The 23836-nt window shown below is 34.0% G+C and overlaps 2 protein-coding genes across 2 annotated transcripts; one reads left to right on the plus strand and one right to left on the minus strand.

The window, feature by feature from the left end:
- Positions 1-336: 336 nt before the first annotated feature.
- LOC126721129 (uncharacterized) lies at positions 337-11985 on the plus strand. Its single transcript, XM_050424157.1, has 14 exons — positions 337-765; positions 1840-2009; positions 2786-2889; positions 3672-3738; positions 4687-4779; positions 4860-5024; positions 5155-5295; positions 5381-5458; positions 6496-6608; positions 6701-6761; positions 7560-7727; positions 10466-10567; positions 11362-11451; positions 11564-11985. The coding sequence occupies exons 1-14, from the start codon at positions 486-488 to the stop codon at positions 11624-11626; spliced, it is 1695 nt and encodes a 564-aa protein (XP_050280114.1). The 5' UTR covers positions 337-485; the 3' UTR covers positions 11627-11985.
- Positions 11986-13389: 1404 nt separating this feature from the next.
- LOC126721140 (mRNA-decapping enzyme-like protein) lies at positions 13390-22537 on the minus strand. The gene is made up of 8 exons (XM_050424162.1): positions 22182-22537; positions 22056-22096; positions 21893-21942; positions 20971-21115; positions 17101-17157; positions 16340-16466; positions 15117-15578; positions 13390-13722 (listed from the first exon to the last, which is right to left on the minus strand). Exons 1-8 carry the CDS (start codon positions 22341-22343, stop codon positions 13666-13668), a joined length of 1101 nt encoding a protein of 366 aa, XP_050280119.1. The 5' UTR covers positions 22344-22537; the 3' UTR covers positions 13390-13665.
- Between the last annotated feature and the right edge of the window lie 1299 nt (positions 22538-23836).

Below are 23836 nucleotides of genomic sequence, written 5' to 3' on the forward strand. Positions count from 1 at the left end.
CTTTTGGTTTGTCATTGTTTTGATTAATTGAGTATCAAACATCACAATCCATGTAGTCATTTTGTCAAAAATTTATTAATTTACATGCCCCAAAATTATTAATTTAATTCGTATTTTGTGTAGTAAAAAATAATAATTGATGGATCTTTAAGTCTTAATTAACAATGATTTTTATTAAAGTTGAAGGTGGTAATTTATTATATAGTTAATAATAATTTTTTTTAGAAGTTGGTAATTTATTGACAACCCCAAATGAAATGACAGCAACAGAAAATGATTTTAGAAAAAAGTAAATAAAAAATAAAAAAAAGCAACTGCAAACAAAACTAATACCGAACTTGCAGTGAGAGCTATTCCACTGTAAAGAAATCTCTCTCTCTCTCTCTCTCTAATTTAACTATAAAACACACTCAAATTTTTATAAACCAAAAATCAAAATAATTGAATCTATATCTGAATCCCGAAACCCTAGATCTTCTTCATCGATGGGTTCGCGAAAAGCTCGCGAGCGAGAAATGCTCGACTCGGTGTGCTCGATGATCGCGCTCGTCTTCTTCTTCGTGACCTGCGTCGAGCTCTGCGACGCCGCCACCGTCGTCGACGTTTACCGCCTCATCCAGTACGACATCTCCGGCGCCCCCTTCGGATCTCGCCTCGCCAAGCTCAACCACCACGCCGGCTCTCTTCACTTCCCTGCCGGCGCCGATCTCTCCCGCACCGTCCTCATGATCCCAGTCCGCGACCTCAACATCACGTTCCTTCAAGGTACTCATTTCTCTGATGCACAATTAAGCTTCTCTCTGGCTTGCTTAGCTAGCTAGCTAGTTTAAGTGCTTTTTCCATTAATGGGTTTTGCAAGTACTTGGCTTTGGAAGAATGTTTCTTTTTTACTTTTTTGTAGTTTTGCAATTTATGTAAAATAAGTCAACTGGGTAAGATTTTGTACTTTTAGGACAATTGAACTGCTACAATTGGACACAAACTATTCAGGTCTTGTAACTTCAAAGAGAGGTTTTATTGGAAACAAATGCTTTTTTGTTTTTTAAAGAGTATATGGTAAGTTTATTATGATATTATAACTTTCTCAATAAAAAAAACAAAAAAAAAAAAACTACTGCAGGTAGATAGAGACCAAAAAAAAAACCTGAATTTCATGGAACATTGTAAGCTTAGTACTTAGATGTGCTATTCATCTAGTATATCCCCTGTGTATTTGATGCATTAGTTTTCTCATTAATAAAACATATCACTTATCAAAAAAAAAAAACTGGCTTTTAGATGCTGACCTGCTGTAAGGTTACTGGGAAGTGGGAACCAAAAAAAAAAAAAAAAACCTGAATTTTTTTATTTATAAAAGATTTGTCTTTGATTTGCCCCATTATAATAATGAACTGTAATCTTGTTGAGCATGCACTCTTTTTTTGGATTGATAAGTTACACAGGCACCCAATGAGTTTTCAACTCATGAGTGACCTCACCCTCCAACAAATTATTATGGGAGAAGGAGGTGTCAGTATGCTATAGCTCATTGGCAATATGCTGCATGCACCCTTATTAATAAGAGCAATAAGTAATAAAGTCCAACACCTTCATGTATCCATGATGGTTAAATATTACTTCAGATATGATACTAATTCTCACCTTTTTCCTTCTTCAGCCATTGATTAGATTTTGTTTTATTTATAGCTGGTATGGATATCTTTTTTCCATTCTCTTATTTACAAAATGGTTAGATAATATATATCTCCAATTCCATTTGTTTCTGAAGTTGAAGATTTAGCACTTTGTTTTTTTTACTTCCTGATCAAGATTGTTATTATTTTTGACATACATATCCAGACTATATTGCTCAAAGACAGCCTTTGGGGGGCTTATTGTTTCTGCTTCCCCAGATGTTTAGTTTTGAAAATAAAGATGACATGAGAAGTAATCATCAAAATCAAGGAAATGACCTGTTGAAGAATGTAATGGCAGAACTTGAACAGTTACTTATACATGCCAATGTTCCTGTAAGTGTAACCTTTATAATCTCTTTGGTCCTTTCTTTAAGCACTACATCGTAATTGCAGCTGTTTATTTATTTTTACATCTCTCATTTACTGGTTCATGATGCCTATATATTTTAAATTTGACCTCTGCTCAGTGCTGTTTTATTGAGTTCTTTATTGCTCAAGAATTACTTGTGTGTAGCCTTTTCACTTGCTCATTTTGGCAGTTACATTCTTAGTCTATCTCAGCTGTCAAACTCTTTCATTCACCCAATGTGATGTCTTGGGGTCTCCTTTACTAATAGGCAGATGCAGTGATTGGGTTCGTTTGTTTTGGAGAGGAATTTTAAATGGACTCAACTGAGTGGGGTTTAAAAATTTCAGACCAATGCTGATCCAAAGCACCCATAAATGTGGTTTCACATGAGTCAGTTTGAAATCAGTTGCGTGGCATCTCCATTTGTCTTCAATCCTCCCCTTGCAAGTGCTAGGTGAGCTGTGGGGGGTAAGGTTGTGGGTTCAAAACCCACTGCTACAACAATCACCACAGCCCCCTACTGATTTTTTTGGGTTTTTATTGGTTTTAACATAGATGTTTTTACTTTTGGGTGTGAGTTGGGTGATGCCTCAAGGGGTGGGTGACTTGCCGTGTGGATGGGCTGGCCTTACAGTCAAACTAGGCTTGCTGCCTGTTTGGAGTGTAGTTCCTTCATGTTTACTAATAAAAAAACCTTTTCTCTATCTTTAAGTTAATTTGTGGAAATGCCTATTAATACGTTGCTATGCTTTTTTTACAGTATCCTGTGTATTTTGCTTTTGAGGATGATGATATTGATGCTGTATTGGCTGATGTGAAGAGGACCGATGCCATTGGTCAGCCCGCTACTGCAACTACTGGCGGGTATAATTTTTATATGTCCTTGAACTTTTCTCAAATTTTGAATGCTGTTGTGACACATGTTGCTTGAATGTGTATTGTGGATTCATTTGAGTGAGAAATATTTGCCACTCCTTGGGATGTTCACGGAAAAACTTGAATCCCCTCTCTTCCACTTGATTTTTTTGGGATAAGTCCCTCTTCCACTTGTTGTAACAATTGAATTATAAAAAAAATGTTTTGCTTATATGTAATGACCTTTTAGAAGCTCGTTACAGCAAAGGAAAAGGAGGCTTGGCAATGTAATCATGTTTATGGAAGCTTGTTTTTAAACTTACATAAAGAGGTTAAATAAAGAAATGTTCCCTGATTTCGCACCTATCAGCTTCCATAGACAAAGGGAGGAGTGTATAATTAGCATTTTGCTGAATTTTAAAGGCCAAAAAATCTTACGTAAACCGTGCCCTGTTCTGTTTATTTTTCCTTTTGAAGCTTATCACATTTTCTGCTGATTTAATTGTTGCTGCTTCTCTCTTTTAGCTAATCTTATTTGTCTATTAAATAATGCCAAGAGCCTCTTGGCTCAGTGGCATGTCTGGCTCCCCATGGGAGTGATTTTGGGGTTGAAGCGTGTCTGGGACAAAGTCCCTCACCTTATTGTCCCACAAAATAAAGAAATGTCTATTAAATAGTCAACATAATTTCATACTTAAATGTATATTTAATGTCATTATCCGCAATGCCCTAGTCCATTTTTATTGTCATTGAAATTGTCTGATCTCATCTTTTCTTATGAAATGTTGCAGATTCAAGCTTGTCGTCTCTGTACCAGAACCTAAGAAACTCATTTCTCCCACAATCACAAACATTCAGGTTCCCATTTAACCTTCCTTTTCCAATTGAGAATGAATAGAATCATGATGGAAGTGAGAGAAGCAGTTTGTGCTTGGAATTACAAGTTTAAGGTCCATTAAGTTCTTAGGACCTTCAGTACTTACCAAAAAAAGAGTTCTTGGGACCTTCAATAATTCTGCCTCATGCTCAATGCTGCTTCTTTGTAAAGTATGCAGATTGGATAAACAATTGGGGAGTCAAATGGGCCTTGTTGAATCTCTCTTTTATTGATCAATGTTTGATATTCCAAATCCTCATTACTAATGGAAGAAAGCCCCCTGCCCTCATAATTATAATTCCCAAGGTCAACTTTACACAAGTTGCTCAAACAATCTCAATCATCCTGTCATAGTCATATTGGATCATTTAAATATAGATATTTTTGAAGTCAGACCAATATATCCTAAATTCTTTATAGGATTGCACCATGGGGGTGCAACTTGAGGCATGTTTTAGCTTGGAAGTAGATAGTTGTGTGCGGGAAAAGTTTTTAGGGTTTATTATTTTATCCTAACATACATGCTTAGTATTTATACTAAAAATCTTAATATGTTATTAGACATATACCCCTTAACACTCCCCTTTAAGCTGGGACATCTGTATCATATAATTCCAGTTTATTACATGATAAATCCAATCTAGTCTTGCATTAGGGGTTTAGTAAACATATGATTCTAAGCAGTATGGACTGCTGTCTGGTTGTCATAATATACAGTCAAAGGTAACCTGACATTAAGTCTCAACTCCTCAAGTATTTGCTTAATCCACATAAGCTCACATAGCTATGAGCCATGGCTCTATCTATACTCTTCTGCACTAGATCGGGACATGACACTTAATTGTATTTTTTTTCTACATATCCTGCTACTGCTGCTTGGTCTGCCAAAACTTGTACTTCAATTGCATGTTTTCTTTGATTGGTGACAGGGATGGTTGCCAGGGCTGAAGACAGATGGAGATGCAAGTCAACTCCCAACCATTGCTATAGTGGCATCGTATGATACGCTTGGGGCTGCTCCTGTAAGTCATGTTATCAAATTTAATCTATAAAATCAAATCATGTGAACTGTACAAAGGTGTCAGAAAATTTATGTTTGTAGGCATTATCAGTGGGAAGTGATAGCAATGGAAGTGGCATTGCGGCACTTCTTGAAATAGCTAGGTTATTTTCTCTTCTGTATTCAAATCCTAAGACAAGAGGAAGGTATAATTTACTCTTTGGGCTAACGTCTGGTGGACCTTACAACTACAATGGAACTCAAAAGGTGCTTATCTCCTCTCAATTGATTATAATTTTCATTATCCTTAAATTTTTTTATGTCTTTCCATTAACGTAATCTTGTTCTCAATTTTTTTTTTGGTGGTCCCTTGATCTTAATATTCTACCTTTTGCAGTGGCTTCGGAGCTTTGATCAACGATTGCGTGAGAGTATTGACTATGCTATTTGCTTAAATAGTATCGGTTCATGGGATAATGAATTATGGATTCATGTGTCTAAGCCTGCAGAAAATGTTTACATAAAACAAATATTTGAGGTAAGCTACTTTAGTTTCACAAAAATAAAATTTGATGCATTATCATATTACTTTTTGTGCTGTTTTATAATTGATTTTAGTGTAGGATTTCTCAAATGTAGCAGAAGGGTTGGGCTTTAAAGTTGGTTTGAAGCACAAGAAGATAAACATTTCAAATCCCCGAGTAAGTAGATATATGTGAAATTTTGTACTTCTTTATTGACAAGAGAAAATTATTTATTTTTGTCTTCTCACACAATCTTTTCACGATACTGGCTTGAGAAAAGTAACAATAGTTTAGTTCAATGTGAAAATTGGGATTGTATTATTTATTGAGATTTTAATGAGTAATGTTTTTTAAGTTGTAAGGGACATTGTGTCATTTTGTACCATGGGGTTAACCTAAAAATTTTTTGGTTTCTGTGGTGATTGAAAATAATATTATAATCATTGTTCACTCTGAAGAACACCGTTGCAGGGATATAGTTAGTCAAAAGTAGGGTAGGAATTAGACTGCCAATGAGCTCTAGCTCAACAGGCACCTTCTCCCCTTATAAGTTTTTAGGTGTAGGGTGAGGTCTTGGGTTCAATACACCAATTGGGTGCGTGTGTTACTTATCAATCAAAATAAAAGTAGGCATTAGAATGTTGATGAAACCAGATGTGGAGAATGATACTGTTTTCTTGGTTATTTATTGTTTTGGCAGTTCTGCTTGAAAGGTTGGCAGAGAATACTCTAATGCAGAAAATTATGATGTCTGCTATTTTTTACCACTTTTATTATTATGTCGATGCCCTGTTTCTTCAAATGTACTTTGAATTCTTTTGATAAAATATAGTTCACAACTTGAGAAAATTAAAGAATTCATAAAAATTAACGTTGTGTTATTCGAACTCTCTTTTTTATAGTTATGCACATTGCACTTAGAATATAGGTGGATATTTTTTTCCATCATCTTCAGCAAAGGAACATAAAATCCTCTATACTTTGTCCAGCCTATTCAAAATTTTTGTTAGATGAGCTTTTGACCTGTTCATGAAGGAAACTTTTTCAGTTTTTCTCCTGTTGCATTTGATTCAACATAAAGATATTTGGTTTATATTGATTGTGTGCACCTAGTCAATCTGGGAACACTCTGAATTTTATAAGCATGCTGTACCCTGAACTTGTGCCCAGATTCTACTCTTGGGCCAGGTAATGAATCTGTTTACCTGCTATAGGTAGCTTGGGAGCATGAACAGTTTTCAAGGTTGAGGGTTACTGCTGCCACACTTTCAGAACTCTTCACAGCTCCTGAACTGCTGGAAAGCACTGGAGGGTTGGTTGATAGCAGGTAATCCTTCTGGAACTAAAGCATATTTATCTTATTGCTCTAGTATCTGTTTTGTTTAGAAGGCCATTTGCTGAGAGCTTGGTATTTTACAGACATTTTGTGAATGAAACTGCAATTATCAGAAGTGTCAAGTTAGTTGCAGAGAGTCTTGCGGTAAGGTTATATATCTTGGGATATATGTTTTTTTTGATGTTTATTTTTGATCAGACAGATATAAATGTTCTTGTAATTGTAGTGTGCTTTTATTTGTATTAACTTTTTCAGGATTATAAACATTGTTTTAGATATCACTGCTTGTGTCACATGAACAGCTTTAAGAATTATATAAAAGTTGCCTTTTGGATGACACAAAATAGCTGTAGGTACATCTTCCTAGTTTACTGAGAGAAAGATGTGTACACTTTACTTCTATGTTCATAGAAGGAAGAGAGCACATTTGTAGTTTTTATAAAGATAGTGTTGATTGGGTTTTTTTTTGGGTCCAAGTTTGAGTTTTTATTTATTTATTTATTTTTTTAATAAGTAATAAGATTTATTGATATCAAAAAAGGGACACCTTAGTACATAGAGAGTATACAAGGGTTAACAAATCTCCAAGTTTGAGTTATGTATGTGAAGCATCCTGTGTCAAATCAAAACTGCTGTTAAAAATATTGTTATTATGTATTTACGTGCTATGAATGATTGAATGGCTGCCTTAAGTAGTCATTCTTTTTCTAATATGCTGGAATTTTTGGATTTGTGTACTTTTAGATGATATTCTAGCAACCCTTGTACATGGGTTGAGATGTCTCTTTTCTTTTGAATAAAATTGTTCAGTTACTTATATATACATAAAAAAAGACTAGTGTTTAGATACTTGAAATCCACACTTGCGTGTGTATGTCCATTTGACTTTACAACTTCTAGTTTTCGGATGTCTAACACGGTCTTTTCCTCTATTTTATGCAGAGACATATCTATGGTTATCAGGGAAATAACATCCAAATCTTTGCAGATGACGGTAGTTTGGCTGTCAATCCTTCTTATATACAGTCATGGTTGGATTTTTTGTCACGGACACCTAGAGTGGCACCATTCCTCTCAAAGAATGATCCATTTGTCATGGCATTAAAAAAGGTTTTCAACTGTTTTTATTTTTAATGCAGTTTATGGTTTTCCTTTGAATTTCCTGCTGTTTCTTATATTGCAATGGTTTTCACTTGAAGATCACACTAAAATTCATGAACTACACGTTTATATATTTATCTAATATGTTCTCTACTTTTCCTAGATTATCACTAGAAATTTAATGTAGACTCCCCTTGAAACTTTTTTTTTTTTTTTTTGGTTTCAATGCAACTCCATGCCTTAATTGGCTATTATACTTCTGAAGCAGCCATTGGATAAGAGTCAAGTTGCTGGCTTTAGAGGGATTTTCAGTTTTGATATCTTAGAACTTTTTATATGGTGTGCCAATATGATTGAAGTAAGAGCCATATGGTTTTAATGTTTAGTCTTAAGTTATTTACCTAAAAAAAAAAGTTTATTTATCAAAAAATAAAATAAAATGTAGTCGGAGTACTCTAGGCTTAAATCAGATTTTAATTCATGTTTTTATTTGATGAACATTTCAGTAATTTTCTATACCTCCTATATATTGAATTTTGGTAATGGATTTGAGTCTAGAAATTTCTAGAAGATTCAAAGTGTCTCCCTCTTTTTTTTGGTGGGGGGGGGGGGGGGGGGGAGGGGGGTGTCCAGCCACTGAGCTCTATCTCAAATGAAACTTCCTTCCCCTATAAGAGCAATGTAAAGGGTGTGTAACTTACCAAGGAAGTAAAAAAAATTCTTTTGGGGGTGATTCTTGAGTTTTGTGTTTTTTGTTCATGAGGTAGTTTTTCTGGAATAAAATCACTAAGTATAAAAAAATAAGAATGTGATTCTCGAAGTTTGAAGCATATTGGGTCATTTGGGAGGTAATTTTGCCATTTTGATGATTTTGGAGGGTATTTTTTTTCATTTTGGTGGTTTTAGGGTATTTTAGTTATATTGGAGGTTTTCGAAGGTATTTTGGAGGTTTCAATTTTATTTTGGTTAATTTAGGTTTGGGAATATTGTAGAAGTTTTGAGGGTATTTTGATCATTTTGGAGATTTTAGGGTTATTGATATCATTTTAGAGATTTCCACGGTATTTTGGTCATTTTATTTTGGAGATATTATGTCATTTGGGAGAATCTAGACAAAAATGTTGATTAAATGTGGAATTTAATGGTCAGTTATATTAAAAATTTAAAAGAGTGGCTAAAGCCTTCCTTGGAGATTCTAAAGGATGTGAGCAACTGACTAAGGAGACTTGGTGGTGGACTAAGGAGGTTCACGGAGCAATTAGATCAAAGTGAGAGCTACAGAAGCTTACCTAGACGTAGAGACAATCCCACTTGTAAAAATTATAAAATGGCAAAAAGGGAAGCAATAAAAATTGTCCAAGAAGCTAAATGTAAAAACTTATGATGAATTATATTTATATAGCTAGAAGGGGACAAAGGATGGAGAAATAATACTTTTAAATTTGCTTAGACAAGGGAAGAAAACAAGAGACCTACAACTTTGATGCAATTGTGATTTAACTTCTATTATGCTAAATATAATTCATTATTTTATTTTTAAAGCTTATTTACTTTATAGTTTTATGTGTTACTTTTTTGTGTGATAGCGATAACTTATCAAAAGAGAAATCGTATCATAGTAATATTTATGTGCTGCATCTAAAAAAATGATAAAATTTTCCCCTCAACTGGGTCGGAGCCTGGAAGAGACTTCTATATGGCAGTTCATAAGACTATTTATGTATATTCAATTACATAACTCATTAAACCATTTAAACAAGTCATGTGGTTATTAAAGTTGTGATGGCTGAATGCTCGTTTGAGTTGTCAGTTTGTCACATGGTGGGTTAGAGGAAAATCCTGTCAAAATAAATAGTTCCCGAAAGTGTGCCTTGAGCTTTTAATATTACTGTTTCGGCCAAAAATATTCATGATGATGTTCATAAAGTATCCATCATTAGTACAATTCATCTTTGGAATTGACATATTTGTTAACTCATTGAATTGTGTTATTGATTTAGAATTTAATGGAATTGTAGTGGAAGTTATGACTTTCTGAATCCCAATTGTTGAATCTCATTACAGGAGCTAAGGCTTAGTCTTAAAACACTGATGTGATTTTATTTTTCTGATAAATAATCATACAAAATAAAAAATGCCTTTGTTTTTGTGGCAAGTGGTACGAAACTGCAGCTAGATAATTTTAGGCAAGAAGTTGTGGAAAGTCAGAATGAAGGGAGCTGTTTTTTTTGAAAAGTAATGAACTTCATTGAAAAATCATAGAAGAAAATATAGAGAAAACAAGGCACACAGGCAGTGTGCTAAGAGGCAACAGAGAAAACAAACTAAATAACAATGAATGAAAGTACAAAAATCATGCATATCAGACAGAGAATTGAAAGTAACAACACCCGAAGCATTTCCTCATTTAAACAAAGTCTGAAAGAAGAAAAGCTTCGACTCATGAATTGATCTTTCATTCCCTTCAAATGTACGTGCATTCCTTTCCCTCCAAATGTAGCTGTTTGGTCTGTTTTAAAAACAGATTTCATATTTTAAAAACAAAAGGTGGTGGGTCCCACTAGGGTATGATTGGGGTTAGTTGTGGATTTACTGCGTGCTATTTTTCTAGTTAATGTAAGAGAGGGTTACTGGAAAAAAAACTAATAAGAAAAGAAATAACTAGAAGCAACTGTTCTGTTCTGTGATAAAATCCTTCTACTATTCTCATCAGTGAATTTTATTCACAATTTCCTTTTTGTTGGCAGGAATTAGAAGATCATACTCATGAGGTGAATGTGCAACATGAAGTGCTTGATGGGATGTTCACCTTTTATGATTTGACTAAAGCTAGACTTGCCATATATCAGGTATCAATCTTAAGTTAGTTATCTATTTTTCTTTATGCTGTATGTAAATGTTGTTTTTGTGTGTTAGCTATTTTATTTTTTTATTGTTTTTTAAGTAGTTAAGTTCAATTAATAAAGTGGAATTACCTCATGTACATATATGTAAACGTTAGATAAACTAAAGGATAAAAAAAATAATAGTATGAACTACAATCAAAATGAACAAGAATCAATTAAGTTTACAATAAAAATAGTAGCACTAGGACCTAGAACATGAGACCATTAAAGCAATGATCTAGTGATAAAAGACTTCAGATGAACCATCCAGGGTTCCACATCTTCAAAAGTATGACGATTTCTCTCTCAATAATTTCCACAATAGGCATAAGGGGCTAAATTCCAATAAAAAAAGAGTGTTTGCCAAACCGATTCCTACAACCTGATAAAAGATCAACAACACTTCATGGCAAATCCCATTGAACATAATTTAATATCTCTTTGTTGAAGTCAAATGATAAATCTCTGTTTTTTCTTGGGAAGGTAATTTTTTATTGTCTGTCCCCAAAATATCTTTATGCCTTATGTTTCTACACTATACAATCTGAATTATTTGTCAGCATGACACTCAGTTTCTTACCCTGCTCTTTTGTGGCATCATTTCATTTATTTTGTCTTATTTTTGTTATGCATGAACCTACGCAAATTTTTCCTACATTGAGTATATGAAGAAAACAGATTATCTGAGAAATGAATCTATTGATTTCTTTATTTAATTTAGTGGCTCGGGAGGTTACGAACTCATGCATAATTTGCAGGTAGCCAGTGTAACATTCGACTTGCTGTTGCTTCTAGCGTTGGGATCATATTTGATAGTGCTGTTCAGTTTTCTTGTCATCACTACTAGGGTATTTACTCTTTCCTTCTTTCTTTTTTTTTAATTTGCTTTACACCCATTCACTTGCTGGAAAATAATGGATATCTGATCATGCTAAAATTGCCGATGATGCCATCAAACAGGGTCTTGATGATCTAATCAGTATATTTCGACGACCTCCATCTCGCAAGGTGAAAACAGCTTAGATGACTGAAGACTGGATTCACACCCAACTTGCTTCAGCAGTGAATCTTTCTTAAGTAGCTTAGATTGAATCTACAATGGAGGATTTGTTAGTAATCCTCTGTTGGTTAGTCTAGTACTCTAGTGTCACGTGGAAAGATGTTTATAATTTGTTGTGCCAAAATGAGAATCATCTTGTGCGAGAAAAATTTTGTGAGATTCATTTTTTCAGCCTTGTTATTGCCGGCTTTTTTGCAAATGACTATGTATTCGTTGCGTGCATCCGCACGTGGTGACTCAATGTGTATTGGTTGAGTGCAACTGCACATGGTGACGGAATTTGACCTAAACTGCTAAAAGAAACTTTTTAAAACTTATGCAACTCTGTTGTTAATCCTAATTTATGATTCAGCAAAACATCAATTTTTTAATAAAGCAAATAAGCCAAGCAACCCAAATAGTTGGAATGAGATTTTGTTAAGTTCCCTGTAATTTTTTGTTCCCCCCACCCCCCCGAGTTTGACATGTGAGGCTCATTGTGCTTGGGCTTTTGATTCAGTTGAGGACTGGTGCTTGTTTTATGATGTGAGGAAAAACAGAAGGGTAGTAAAAGGCAACCTACAAAAGTAAGAAATAAATGTTAATAAATGAGAGATAATCAGCTGTGTTAATCTCTCTTTTCGAAAAACTATGAAGGGAAAAAAATTTGTTTGAACAAGGAAAGGCTAAGAAATAGTAAATCAAATCCAATTATTTTCCTTAAAAAGGTGGTAAACTAATCCTTGAAAAACAAAATGCTTCGGACAATAGTTGGGATGCATCATACAACTTAAATACGATAGCTGAAAGGTTGAACAAGAAGATGAGCATCATACTCAACAAATTCATATGGGAATTAGATCTAGAACAAATTTTATGCTTCAAAAAATAAAAAAATAAAAGAGGAATTGATTTCTGGATGTAATTCTGAAAATTTTAAACCAAAATAATCGACTGATAGATTTTTATAATGTCGCATTTCAAGATTCCATTATCGGAACAAATGAAGAAATTTGTTTATCGTAACATATTATATTCCTAAAATTCATTTTGGAACTAGATTTAGAATAAATCCTATTCCTCAAAGGCTTCAAAAAGAGGAATTATGTACATTTAGTATCTGTTTGGATACCGATGAATTTCCCAATGTTTTGCATTTCCCTTTTTTTTTTTTTTTTTTAGAAGCATTCTGTGACTCTGTGTTTGTGGTTTGTTTTCAAGTAAGTCCCATGAATAGTACAAATCTTTTTTTTCAACAAAACTTTCATTAAAAATAGGCCCCATGTCACTATTCACAAATTTAAAAATTATTTTGTTATAATGTTTTCAATAAAATAAACGATATTCAAACGCATCCTTAATATACACAATTTTTAAAAGAATGTACACAAAAATGAATTTAGACTTACCAATCAATTTTTTTTCAAGTTTGAGCAGTTGATGTATGGGTTACCAAAGCCTCCGGTAATTTGAGCATGCTTTACTTCATCTTCACTTTTTAAAACCTAACCTCCCTATGGTTTGTAGTTGCGTTAATTTTTTCATCTAAATTAAGGGAAAATGACAAAGTACCAGAAGAGTCCCTTGATTTGAATTTCTTCGATGAATAGAAAGGTTGATATACAGGTTTTCAACCACGTTGCTGTGTTGTTGGTGGAGGCGTATGGGTTGGAGAGGAATAGGTGGCTAGTTGCTTCGGGAGAGCGTAAATAGAAGGGAAACGAGTATTTTTCTCATTTTCTGCTAATTTGGGAAAAAATAAAATACTTTGCAATTTAGTCCAAACTATAGGAGTGTAAACTTTACATGTGAAATATGTCCAAACAACCTATATTATAATTTTCACTTAATAAAAACTAAAAAGTACTATCATTGGAAAGGTGATCAGATGTAAATGCTATACAATCTCCTTGCACACTTCCAGAAAGGTTATTTAAAAAACAAAAAGGAAAAAATCAACAATATAAAAACTAAATAATAAACAAAATTCCAGCATGTGGATCACAAAGCCTCTTCCAATTGATTATGAGTGGTGTGCATTCAAAAGAGCTCGATGCACCATGTCAATGAATTGATTGTCCTATATCACAAATACAGAGTTGATCAGATACAATGCAAGAAGCAGCTTAACACAAGTAGGAAGGCTAGTTTTAAGCAAGATTTACTTGAAAAAGTTTAGAGCATGATGAGAAGTATGATGGGAAAAGAAAGAAATCCCCACTATCCAATTCTAACAAATAGAAGAGAATATTCCATAATTGAACAAGCAAAGTTAGTCAGAAAAAGTAAACATAACTTGAGATTTGCTTATTTCCTAACAATCATATGTGTGTGTTAAGGTTATGACAACTACATGAGTTAACTCAGATGATAAAAAGAAGCGTTCCAAGGTCAATTTGACTAAGCTGACCAATCTAAACCATCTATAACACGTCATTTATAGACCCAAGTTCCAGGAGATTAGAATGCCGCACATTAATGATCAACACAAATCTAATCCCAGAAAAGGCAATAACAAGAGAGAGCCTGTGAAGATTGTGGAAATAATAGAAGGGCATGGAAAGAATATAAATATCAGAAACAGATAGTTCCTTAAGTGATGTACTTTTTTTTTTCTAGTCACATAATATATGAACTACAGATGTTTTACTCCCCTTGAATTTGCCCTATTTTCATTTTGTTACTGTGTTTGGTAGTGTCACTTTACACCCTTAAGGTTAGTTTCATAAAAATTTCTAACAACAGTCAGTGACACGATGCCTCAAGAAGGTAACATCAATATCCCAGCAATTACAAAAGGAAATATAGCAAACATTAGGGAAGTGGCACTTCCTAAGCACCGGAACTTCCAAAGCAAACGTAAGGGCTGTAAGGTTTAAACTGGTCGTACCACTACGCAGCATCAGATTGTTTACACGAATTTCTCTTTCAGAAGGTTGTTAAGTAGTAATTGAATACAACAAAGCAATTCCATGTGCAACAAACACTAGTGACAAGTATGCCTTAAATTGAGCCCCGCACTCAATAAGCAGAAAAACCAGTCGCATGCAAGCTCAATTATAAGAAAGCCACCAAAAGATGACAAATACAGAGTCTGGAACTTAAATTACACCCATACAACCTTAACTCCAATTCCTTCAATTAAGAACCATATTTTCAGTACCAGGGGATACCTATTTTACTGACGAAGTGATGGTATTACAGAACTAGAAAATTGGTTTCCTTCAATATCCATATAAATATAATTGACTCCTGATTATTTATTTAACCTCAGTCCACATTCTTCCGTGCAAAATGTCCAAAAAGCATTCAAAATTTCGAATAGCAAATTTATGATCTATCAGCAATCAATCAGCTATCAATCAGCTATCAAAGAAGCTTAATGATTTCATGCAAACACAAAACATGACTATTTTGATAATTAACAAAAATTTTAATCACAGCCACCTGAGTCATGTAACTAAACAAACTAACCTGAACAAGCATCAAAAGTGCATCTCGGACTTTATCTCGGTTTATAACTGGTCCATAGTTTGGAGTTGGAATAGGAGAAGGAGCGAGAGATGGTGGAGGATTGGGAGGTGGAAAAGGTTGTAACAACGGTGCACCATAGGGGCGTTGTAGGTTGTGAAGTGGAGGAGCAGAAGGCATGGATGAAGAGACAAGTGGGATCATTGTTGCAGAGGAAGGAGGAACAGAAAATGAAGAAGGCTTTACAAGATTAGCGGTCAGGTTGCTGTTGCTGTTGGATTCAGGAGTATCAAGGTGGGGCATTAAAGGAATAGATGATGACAAAGGAGGGGGTGGTATTTGCAAGGTGGGCATGGTTGGAGCAGCAACACTGACCGGATGGGAAGGTGGAGGGACCATTGCAGGGAACTGGTAAGCTTGTCCAGATATTGCAGCATTTGAAGAATTACCGACAGTCATAGCTGCCTGCAATATGGTAATCAATAGACTCAGTACTACTCAAAAACAAAGAAATTATATATGAGAAAGAGAGAGATTTGTGTTTGGTTGTAAAGCAGAAGTTGAAGTTTAAATCCATGAAACAAGCAAATAAAATCAGTGTACCAACAAATACAGATATGAAGAATGCATCTATATAAACATTAAGGCATCCATTTTTGGGTAAAGGAGACAGAAATCGAATCTAGAATACAAATATCTTGGCTATAAAAGAAAATAGTGATACATCTACATGCATTTGAATTCAAGTTCCTCTTAGCAAACAATTAAATCAATAGAAGTCCTTCCATCGAATTTGTTTCATATCCCAAAACAGTGATTTGCACATCTATGATGCAGATTAGGCAACTTCCTTGTCAAACCATGTGTCAACATGGGATCTGCGCCCGATCTTTACTTAACTGTGACACTTTTTGATCTGATCTAAAAAGAGGAGCTTTCTTTAAAAAGAGAGGAAATTTTTCAAAAAATCATTTACAACCAAGAAGAGAGGATTTTTATACCAAAAGCTGAAATGAATTTATTTATTTTTCTTCATGGAAAAAAGCTGAAATAACTTTGATAGAAGACCATATTTGATTTTTGAGAATATTATATGGCTGCACATCATATTTATGATGCTTGCACCACAGTTTATTTAAGGCATGATATACAGGTGAACATAAAAAATGCCGTGAAATAATTCACAGAACCAGATAACATTGTCCAGAAGAGTACAACATACGTACACTGAAGAAGTTCACAAAGGAAGGATCATCAGGAACATCTGTGACATTGGAGGCAGTTGATGATGATGGCTCTAGAGGACCGTCCATAACTGCCAAAGTTGGGACTGCTTCCAGTTCCTCAAACTCACTGCAGTGAAATAAAACTGAAAAATTATTTCTCGCGTTTTTTTTTTTTTTTTTGGGTGTGTTTTTTATAACAATTATACATAAAACAGATTACACAGAGGGTGAAGAATGAATATCAAGGGTGTCAGCCAAAGAAAACATTAGAATATTACCAATAAAAATGAAGGATGCATGGAGGCTTTTATGAAAAATGTAACAAGGAAACTGCACAAGTCACAACTAGAAAGAAGTAAAACTACAGGTATAGAAACTCTGCAACCATTAGAAAAATGCAGATGCAAGTCCAACACTATCAGAATGAAATGAGGACAATATTATTATCATTATTTTTTAAAAGGGGAGATGCAAGTGATGATCAACATAAAAGCACAATGCTTTATACAATTTTTTGTTACTTTCAATGCGTAATTTACATATCATTCAACAATATTTATATATAATAATAGAAGTTGTAGAAGATTCTATAAAGATTGCCACATAGGCCATGATATATATCAGAAAAGACCGTCACTCAAATGAAAAAAAATTAATATTACAGCCAAAATTTAAAGTCAAATAAAAATTAAAACATCATCACTCTTTCTTAGTTCAAAATATTTTAAAAAAAATCCATAGAATGGATTGCCAATTAATACCTTTTGTTGGGAGACACCTTTGACTTTTGAGGCACCTTGGAGTATGCATTTAGTATCCTGCAAGCATAAAAGAAATTTAAAAAGTGAAATAAATAAAGTGTTTTGAGGTTTTTTTTCTTTTTCTTTTTTTTTTTTTTTTTTTTTTTTTTTTTTTTGTGTGGATAAGTTGAGATAAAATTATACATCATAAGTTTTTTGTTAAATGGATAACATACATTCATTTCAGTTAAAACCAAGCAAATATTTGTAACAACAACATCAGGAGGCCTATGAATTACAAAAAATTATCTAGAACCAAATGCAAATGGCACTTTGACGTTTATTTGACATCAAAGTAATTGTTTGTTCAAAACATAATACAGATCCAGTAAGACACAAATACTCTAATATGTCAAGGATAAGATCCTATGGGAACATGCTAATAACTAATTGAATTCATTAAGATGTGCGTGCGCGTACTCAGGCACACATGCATGTGTAACTAGATTTTCAAATATTCTATTATGTAGATGTATTGATTAATTGTGTAAAAAATTCACAATTAATACATTTGTACAAATGTGTGGCATGAACCCTTCATGTGTTTTTAGTCATAATTTACATTTCTATTCTATACTTAAGAAGGTCACATGTATCTGGTACTTATCCAAGAGTTACATTCACAAAGTGTAACTTTTATATCAAATATTTAATAAATATGTTCAAATGAGAGTAATTAATGCACTAGTAAGAAAGAGTGGGTTGATCCATATAGAGGGAACGAAAAAAGGCAGAGGAAGATAAACATAACATTAGTAGAAGTAATAAAAAAGAACATCAATTAAGGAAGTATCAAAGTGTATGAATTTAGATAGAATAGAATGGAGTAAAAAAATACATGTGGCCGACCCTAACTAATCTGTTGAGGATCCATAGCTGACCCAAAATTTTGGGACTAAGACTTTGGTTTTGTTGTTATTTGATAAATTTGTGAAGTAAAGGATAAGTATCAGTAAGGATCCAAAAATATAACTTTCTCGACCTTTTAGCTATGATAGGGTGTAGAAAGCATCCAAAAACATACGTAGCACAGATAAGAATACAACTCTCCTAAAGAAGTATCTGTGCAACATAGCCTTTATATATGTATGTTCACATTCATAAATTTATATGATAAATTGAAGTGAGAGAACTCAACCATATCCAGTAATCAGAATTTGGAAAAACAACATGCAACAATTACTTCTCATCACGAGACCAAATTCAACGTGCTGTTACTATTTTTCATCAAGTGACAGAGTTATTTGTAAACATACAATCCATTAGAACCTTTGAATAATTTTTATTGATAATCTATGGTAAATTGATCTGAGATCCATCAAATAGAACAAATCAGATGTATACAGCACCTTTATACATAGGACTGAACGAATAGCATTGTCAACCATCTAGTTCCTCTAGCCTCCTCCTAGCAATGTTGGACATATAATTTCATGGCAAGCCACAAGATCAACATTTCACAGGCTGGTAAAGAAAGCTGTTGATGAAAATGAAACTTTAGAAATTTTCTAGCTCAGCTTTCCACTCATAAGTTTCCAAGAATGGACTCCATCCAGAATTTTATCCTCTCCACAAAACTAACAGTTTATTCATGACATCCTTAAAAACAGCTTACCATAACATTCAGTTATATATAGATGTGTGTTCCTTAAAAAAGCTTACCATAACATTCAGTTCTATATAGATGTGTGTTCCTTAAAAAAGCTTACCATGACACTCAGTTCAATATAGATGTGTATTACGCTGTTAACAGTAGAAGTAGAAAATGACCCAAATTCAGAAGCCAACATTATTCCAACTATTAAATTAAGATGAATGAAAACCAAAGTTTTCTGAAATGCTGCATCCACTTTCTGCCAAACTGAACAACCAATGAAATATTTTCATACAGCAATTTTCATAAGGACAACTCCATGTAACAAAATCCTAACATGCAAAGTGATCCCAAAAGTGATCCCACCAAAGTAGAAGATCCTTGTGCTTGTCCAAAAAATTTTATGTCCTAGAAGACAGACACATCTAGTCATGCAACGCACACCAAATATTTCTGAACTGGTGGTGTAAATCCAAAAACCTCAACATAATGGGTGCAATCAAACATGGGCATATCAAATATCCTAATATACTTACATGAAATGCACAAATCATCCACCATTGCAATTTGAGAAATAAATAAATGCTCAATTGCTGAAAGAATGACAAGGGGCTGACCTAACAAAAGATCCCAAGAAGCAGCCTCTCAATCATTCAAGTTTTTATTTTTTGGCAAAATTGCAATGATTGTGTAAATTACTGGTAACTATCTCTATGATCTACATCCCCACACAATAATCCTCCAAAAATGCATTAATGATTTGAGTTCACACTATACCCATACCGGTTGCAATCAAGACATTCCTACAGCCTTGCCATGCTCCTACTTAGATGTCACATAAGAACCCCAAAACTCATTGCAGTCTGGCCTTTGGCCTGATAGGGAGTTTCCATTTACTGATAAACAGCCACCTCTTGCACATTATGAGTCACTTGTGACTTCACAAATCAGTCCTAACATTATGCTAAAAAGACCCTCACTCCATGAGCAGCCTAGCCAGTTAACCACCCTAATGAACCAAATGGTTTTAGTATCATGTCATTTCTTTTAGATATAAAGGTGTTACGACCCTATTGGATCAAGTTATATCATTTGCCTTTTACTACAATTTTTCTATGGGTAGAGACTGTGCTCTATTTCAGAGAACGGACTCTTACTGTAATTAGCAAAAGCAATGTAGCTTCACCTTCGGTCACTTTCAAGACAAACAATGGTAACAGAAAAAAGGAACTCAACAGCTGAATTGTATAAAGAACATGGCATCATAGTTAAATATCTTGCTTAAAGTACACCAAGTTACAAAAGATTATATTTTTCCTTACATGCCCCACTGAAACATATCCAAGAAGAATAATAACAAAAAGATATACTCCAAGAAAACAAGATATGACAGCCATGCTATGCTAACTAATTTGCAAACTAGACTGAGTACCAGATTATGAGGCTTCAGGCCTTCACAAATATAACAACCAGGATCTTTGATCTTAAATCAATACTTTATAGGCAAATTGGCTTTTCACATCCTTTAAGACAACATTTAATCAACAAGCACAGCCTATTAATATAGTACTTCACTTTAGGAATATATGAAATAAGTAGAAAATACAAGTACAAGTAGATAGAAATAAAGATTAAATAACATTAAATATATCTCGTACCATTTAGAAGGATGCTAGAAAATTAAATACAGAATCATGGCCAAGGCCAACAACTGCCTAAGATTAAATAGCAATGTAAAGATTGCACTAAGTAATATTTTGGGATAAGCAGCATTCAGTACACTGCAATGACCTATGATCCACGCAAATTTACCATGACCTTCCTAATCTTCTATTGGGTACAAACAGTTTCACTGCAATTTATAATAGAACTACTGCACCAGATTAAGATTAGGAGGTAGGGGGGGAAAAGAAAGAAAGAAAAAGATTATGTAATGTTCATACATATCTCCACATTAGCACACAAGAAAAGCTGCAACAAAACATTCAAGACAATAATTGCATCAAATAAAAGTCCAGTTCATACAGTTCCTCCACAGACCATAAAATGGTGGAACAACTTAAGGCCAGATCCCCAGAAAGGGTCTTATTTGAAGTAATGAATCCATGAAGGTCCATCAATAAAAATGTTGAGCTTAAAAAATAAACATGAATCTTGATTATGTCAAATTAACAAAGTGTTACGAGATTATGAAGTACTATAGAATTAGTGACTATGAAAAAATTTCATTTTTTTACCTGTTAAACAGATTTGCAACGTCTTCACATTCACGTGCATTGTAAAACCAAATGCCATTCACTTCTTGGGAGGCATTTCGATATAATAAATATGGAGCCTGGACTTCATACTCGAAATCTCCCAATAGATTCTCCACCAAATTATCTGTTTATATCAACATACTTAAGTTCTTCAGTTCAACAAATGGAGGAACATATATGCCTGTTACACAAAAGCAATCTAGTAACTCTGAACCAAATTGTTAGCAGCAACATGTGAAACTTAATCCTACTTAAGGAAACGATATTGAAAATGGTGCATAATCATATCAAATGATCAATTTCAATCCCCAAATCAACGTACTCATATCATTGCCATTCTACCTTTAAGCCTACAAATCAAGGTGGGTAAAAGTCAATAATTATTTTATGCATCAGATATCTGAATCCTCCCTCTGACAACGTGTGGGACCCACATACCATGAGAGGGAGGATGCATGTATCCTATACAAGAGATACCTTCTCTAGGCAAACTAAAACCAAACCCGAAAAAAAATATGATAGAGATTGTATTAGTATTACTTTGCCTCAATGCCAATGCCAAATGCCACACAAAATTGTTAAAAATTAAAACTTGGTGCACCCCAAAAGGCAATTCTTTACTTTCTTTTTTTCTTTTTTAATAACATACGGAACCTTTCTAAAGAAGAGACCTTTGGACTCGCCTTTAGCCAGTAAAACCTACGGGCACCCAACCCCACCCACCAGAACCAGTTGGCAAGTAATCCAGGGGCATTCATCCCTGAGTTCCTGACAGACTATGCAGTTTATCAACTCTATTAACCATATCACAATTGGACCTAAGATAATAGAAATACTACCAAACAAACAAGTAATTAGGAAGTTCAATCAGCAAAATAAGACAGCATAGAAATTCACTAACCCGTATTACGCCGATTCATCACAATGAACTGAAACCGAGGTTGAGTATTCCTAAAATTCACATAACAACAAAAAATTTAAAATTTTTATAAAAAATTCTTAACGAAACCACGCAATTAACATTAACAACAACCCACAAATACGAAAAGGCCCAAACAATTTACCTCTTGACGACAAAGAGAGATCCTTCGACATCCTTGCGGCTCTGAAAATGAACCAAAAAAAAAAAAAAAAATCAGAGAAAGCGAAGAATTTGAAATTGAGAGAGAGAGAGAGAGAGAGAGGCGAACCCATTGGCTAAGGTCGATGTTGAACTCGTAGAAGGTGACGTGAGCAGCAGTGATGAGGATCTCCTCGACGAAGGGATCGATTCGCTGGAGAACGGTGAGGTTGAGGAGCTTCGTGCTCTGTTGGTCCAGATTTGGCATTAGCTTCCCACTCTGTTGTGACATTTTTGCTGTTGTTGCTGTTGATGTTGGGACTCTGTGTCTGTGCCAACAAAAACCCTAGAGTTTGGGGTCTCAATTGCAGAGACCGAGAGAGTGAAGAAGAAGAAGAAGAAGAAAGAGTTGCGTGTGTCAATTTCAATTGTCGATGCCTACTACGACCACCACCACTACTCAGCGAAAGCTTGCTACCTAAGTTTATTCTGCAAAGTTACTATATTACCCCTTTTTTTTTTTTAACCAGACCCAACGACTATTTACCGTTGGAAAAAAAACACAAAGCAAAAACAACAAAAGAAAATCTCTTACTCTTAGCTTTAAAGCTTTTGTGAGTTTGTCCCCTCCATTTGTATACTAGATATGATAGGGGTGTCTAGATGCATTGGGCACAAACTATGTCCAAACCAATTAATATATCCATAAGTAATTCATTCGCTATTCATAAAATATGATCTCTTCCTTAATTTACAATAATAATCACTTTAATTATTTTCGTAGTTTTGAGAAGAACATTGCCATAATTCAATGTTCAAGTTGTATTAAATATTCAGCTCTTTGGAGTAACGACTATAAACCTCATCTATTTATTGAACAAATAATAAATGATATCTGATTGATACAAAATTTATCAAGAATGTTAAAAATATAGAGAATATGTAATTCAAAAGTAAAATTTTCAAAATATTGATTCAATAAAAAGTTATTAGACGATGTAACTTTACTTAAAGTTATACTGTGTATAACTTAATCTTGACTTAATAAAATTTACTTTAAGCCTTATAATTTAAGGGTAGTACAAAATTAAATACCATAAAGTTTCGAAAATTACAATATAAACCCTAGAGATAAAATTGGTGTAAGTATAATACCTAAAAGATGTTTGAAGTCACAAGACTGGGATAAAAATATGGACTTTTACAGCTCTTCTTTCTCAATAAAACACAATCACACATCTATGGTTTTTACTAGGGTTGTAGACGAGCCGAGCTTTACCGAGTAGTGCATGTTCAAGCTTGGTTCGTTGGTAAAATTCAAAAGCTCAAGCTTGGCTTGAGTTTAAGACAAGCCTAAAATATTGTTTGAGCTTGAGCTTGAGCTTGTGGGAAAGCCAAAAAGCTTAAACTTGAGCTTGGCTTGGTTTGGCTTAATTCATTAGTCAAGCCAAGCTCGAGCTTAATATCAAGCTCAAACTCAAGCTCAGATCAAGCTTTTAAGCTTGAGATCCAACAAAATTATCCTATCAAATGCTTAAATCTCCCAAAATCAAGTAAACAAAAATAAGAAAATAGCATACTCATTTTATCATGCTTCTAGTCTGACCTATGATTAGCCATGGTTCAAATTACAAATTTACAAAATTAAATCCATCCATTCATCCTTTATTGTCTATAGCTTCATCAATTGTTTAAAATATAATTTTTACATCCACATTAGATGATAAAGAACTAGAAAAAGACTTGTTTGTAACTATTGTGAATGAAAAAAGATTAACATGTTTT

Source organism: Quercus robur, chromosome 1 (assembly GCF_932294415.1).
Source record: "Quercus robur chromosome 1, dhQueRobu3.1, whole genome shotgun sequence".
Classification (NCBI taxonomy): domain Eukaryota; kingdom Viridiplantae; phylum Streptophyta; class Magnoliopsida; order Fagales; family Fagaceae; genus Quercus; species Quercus robur.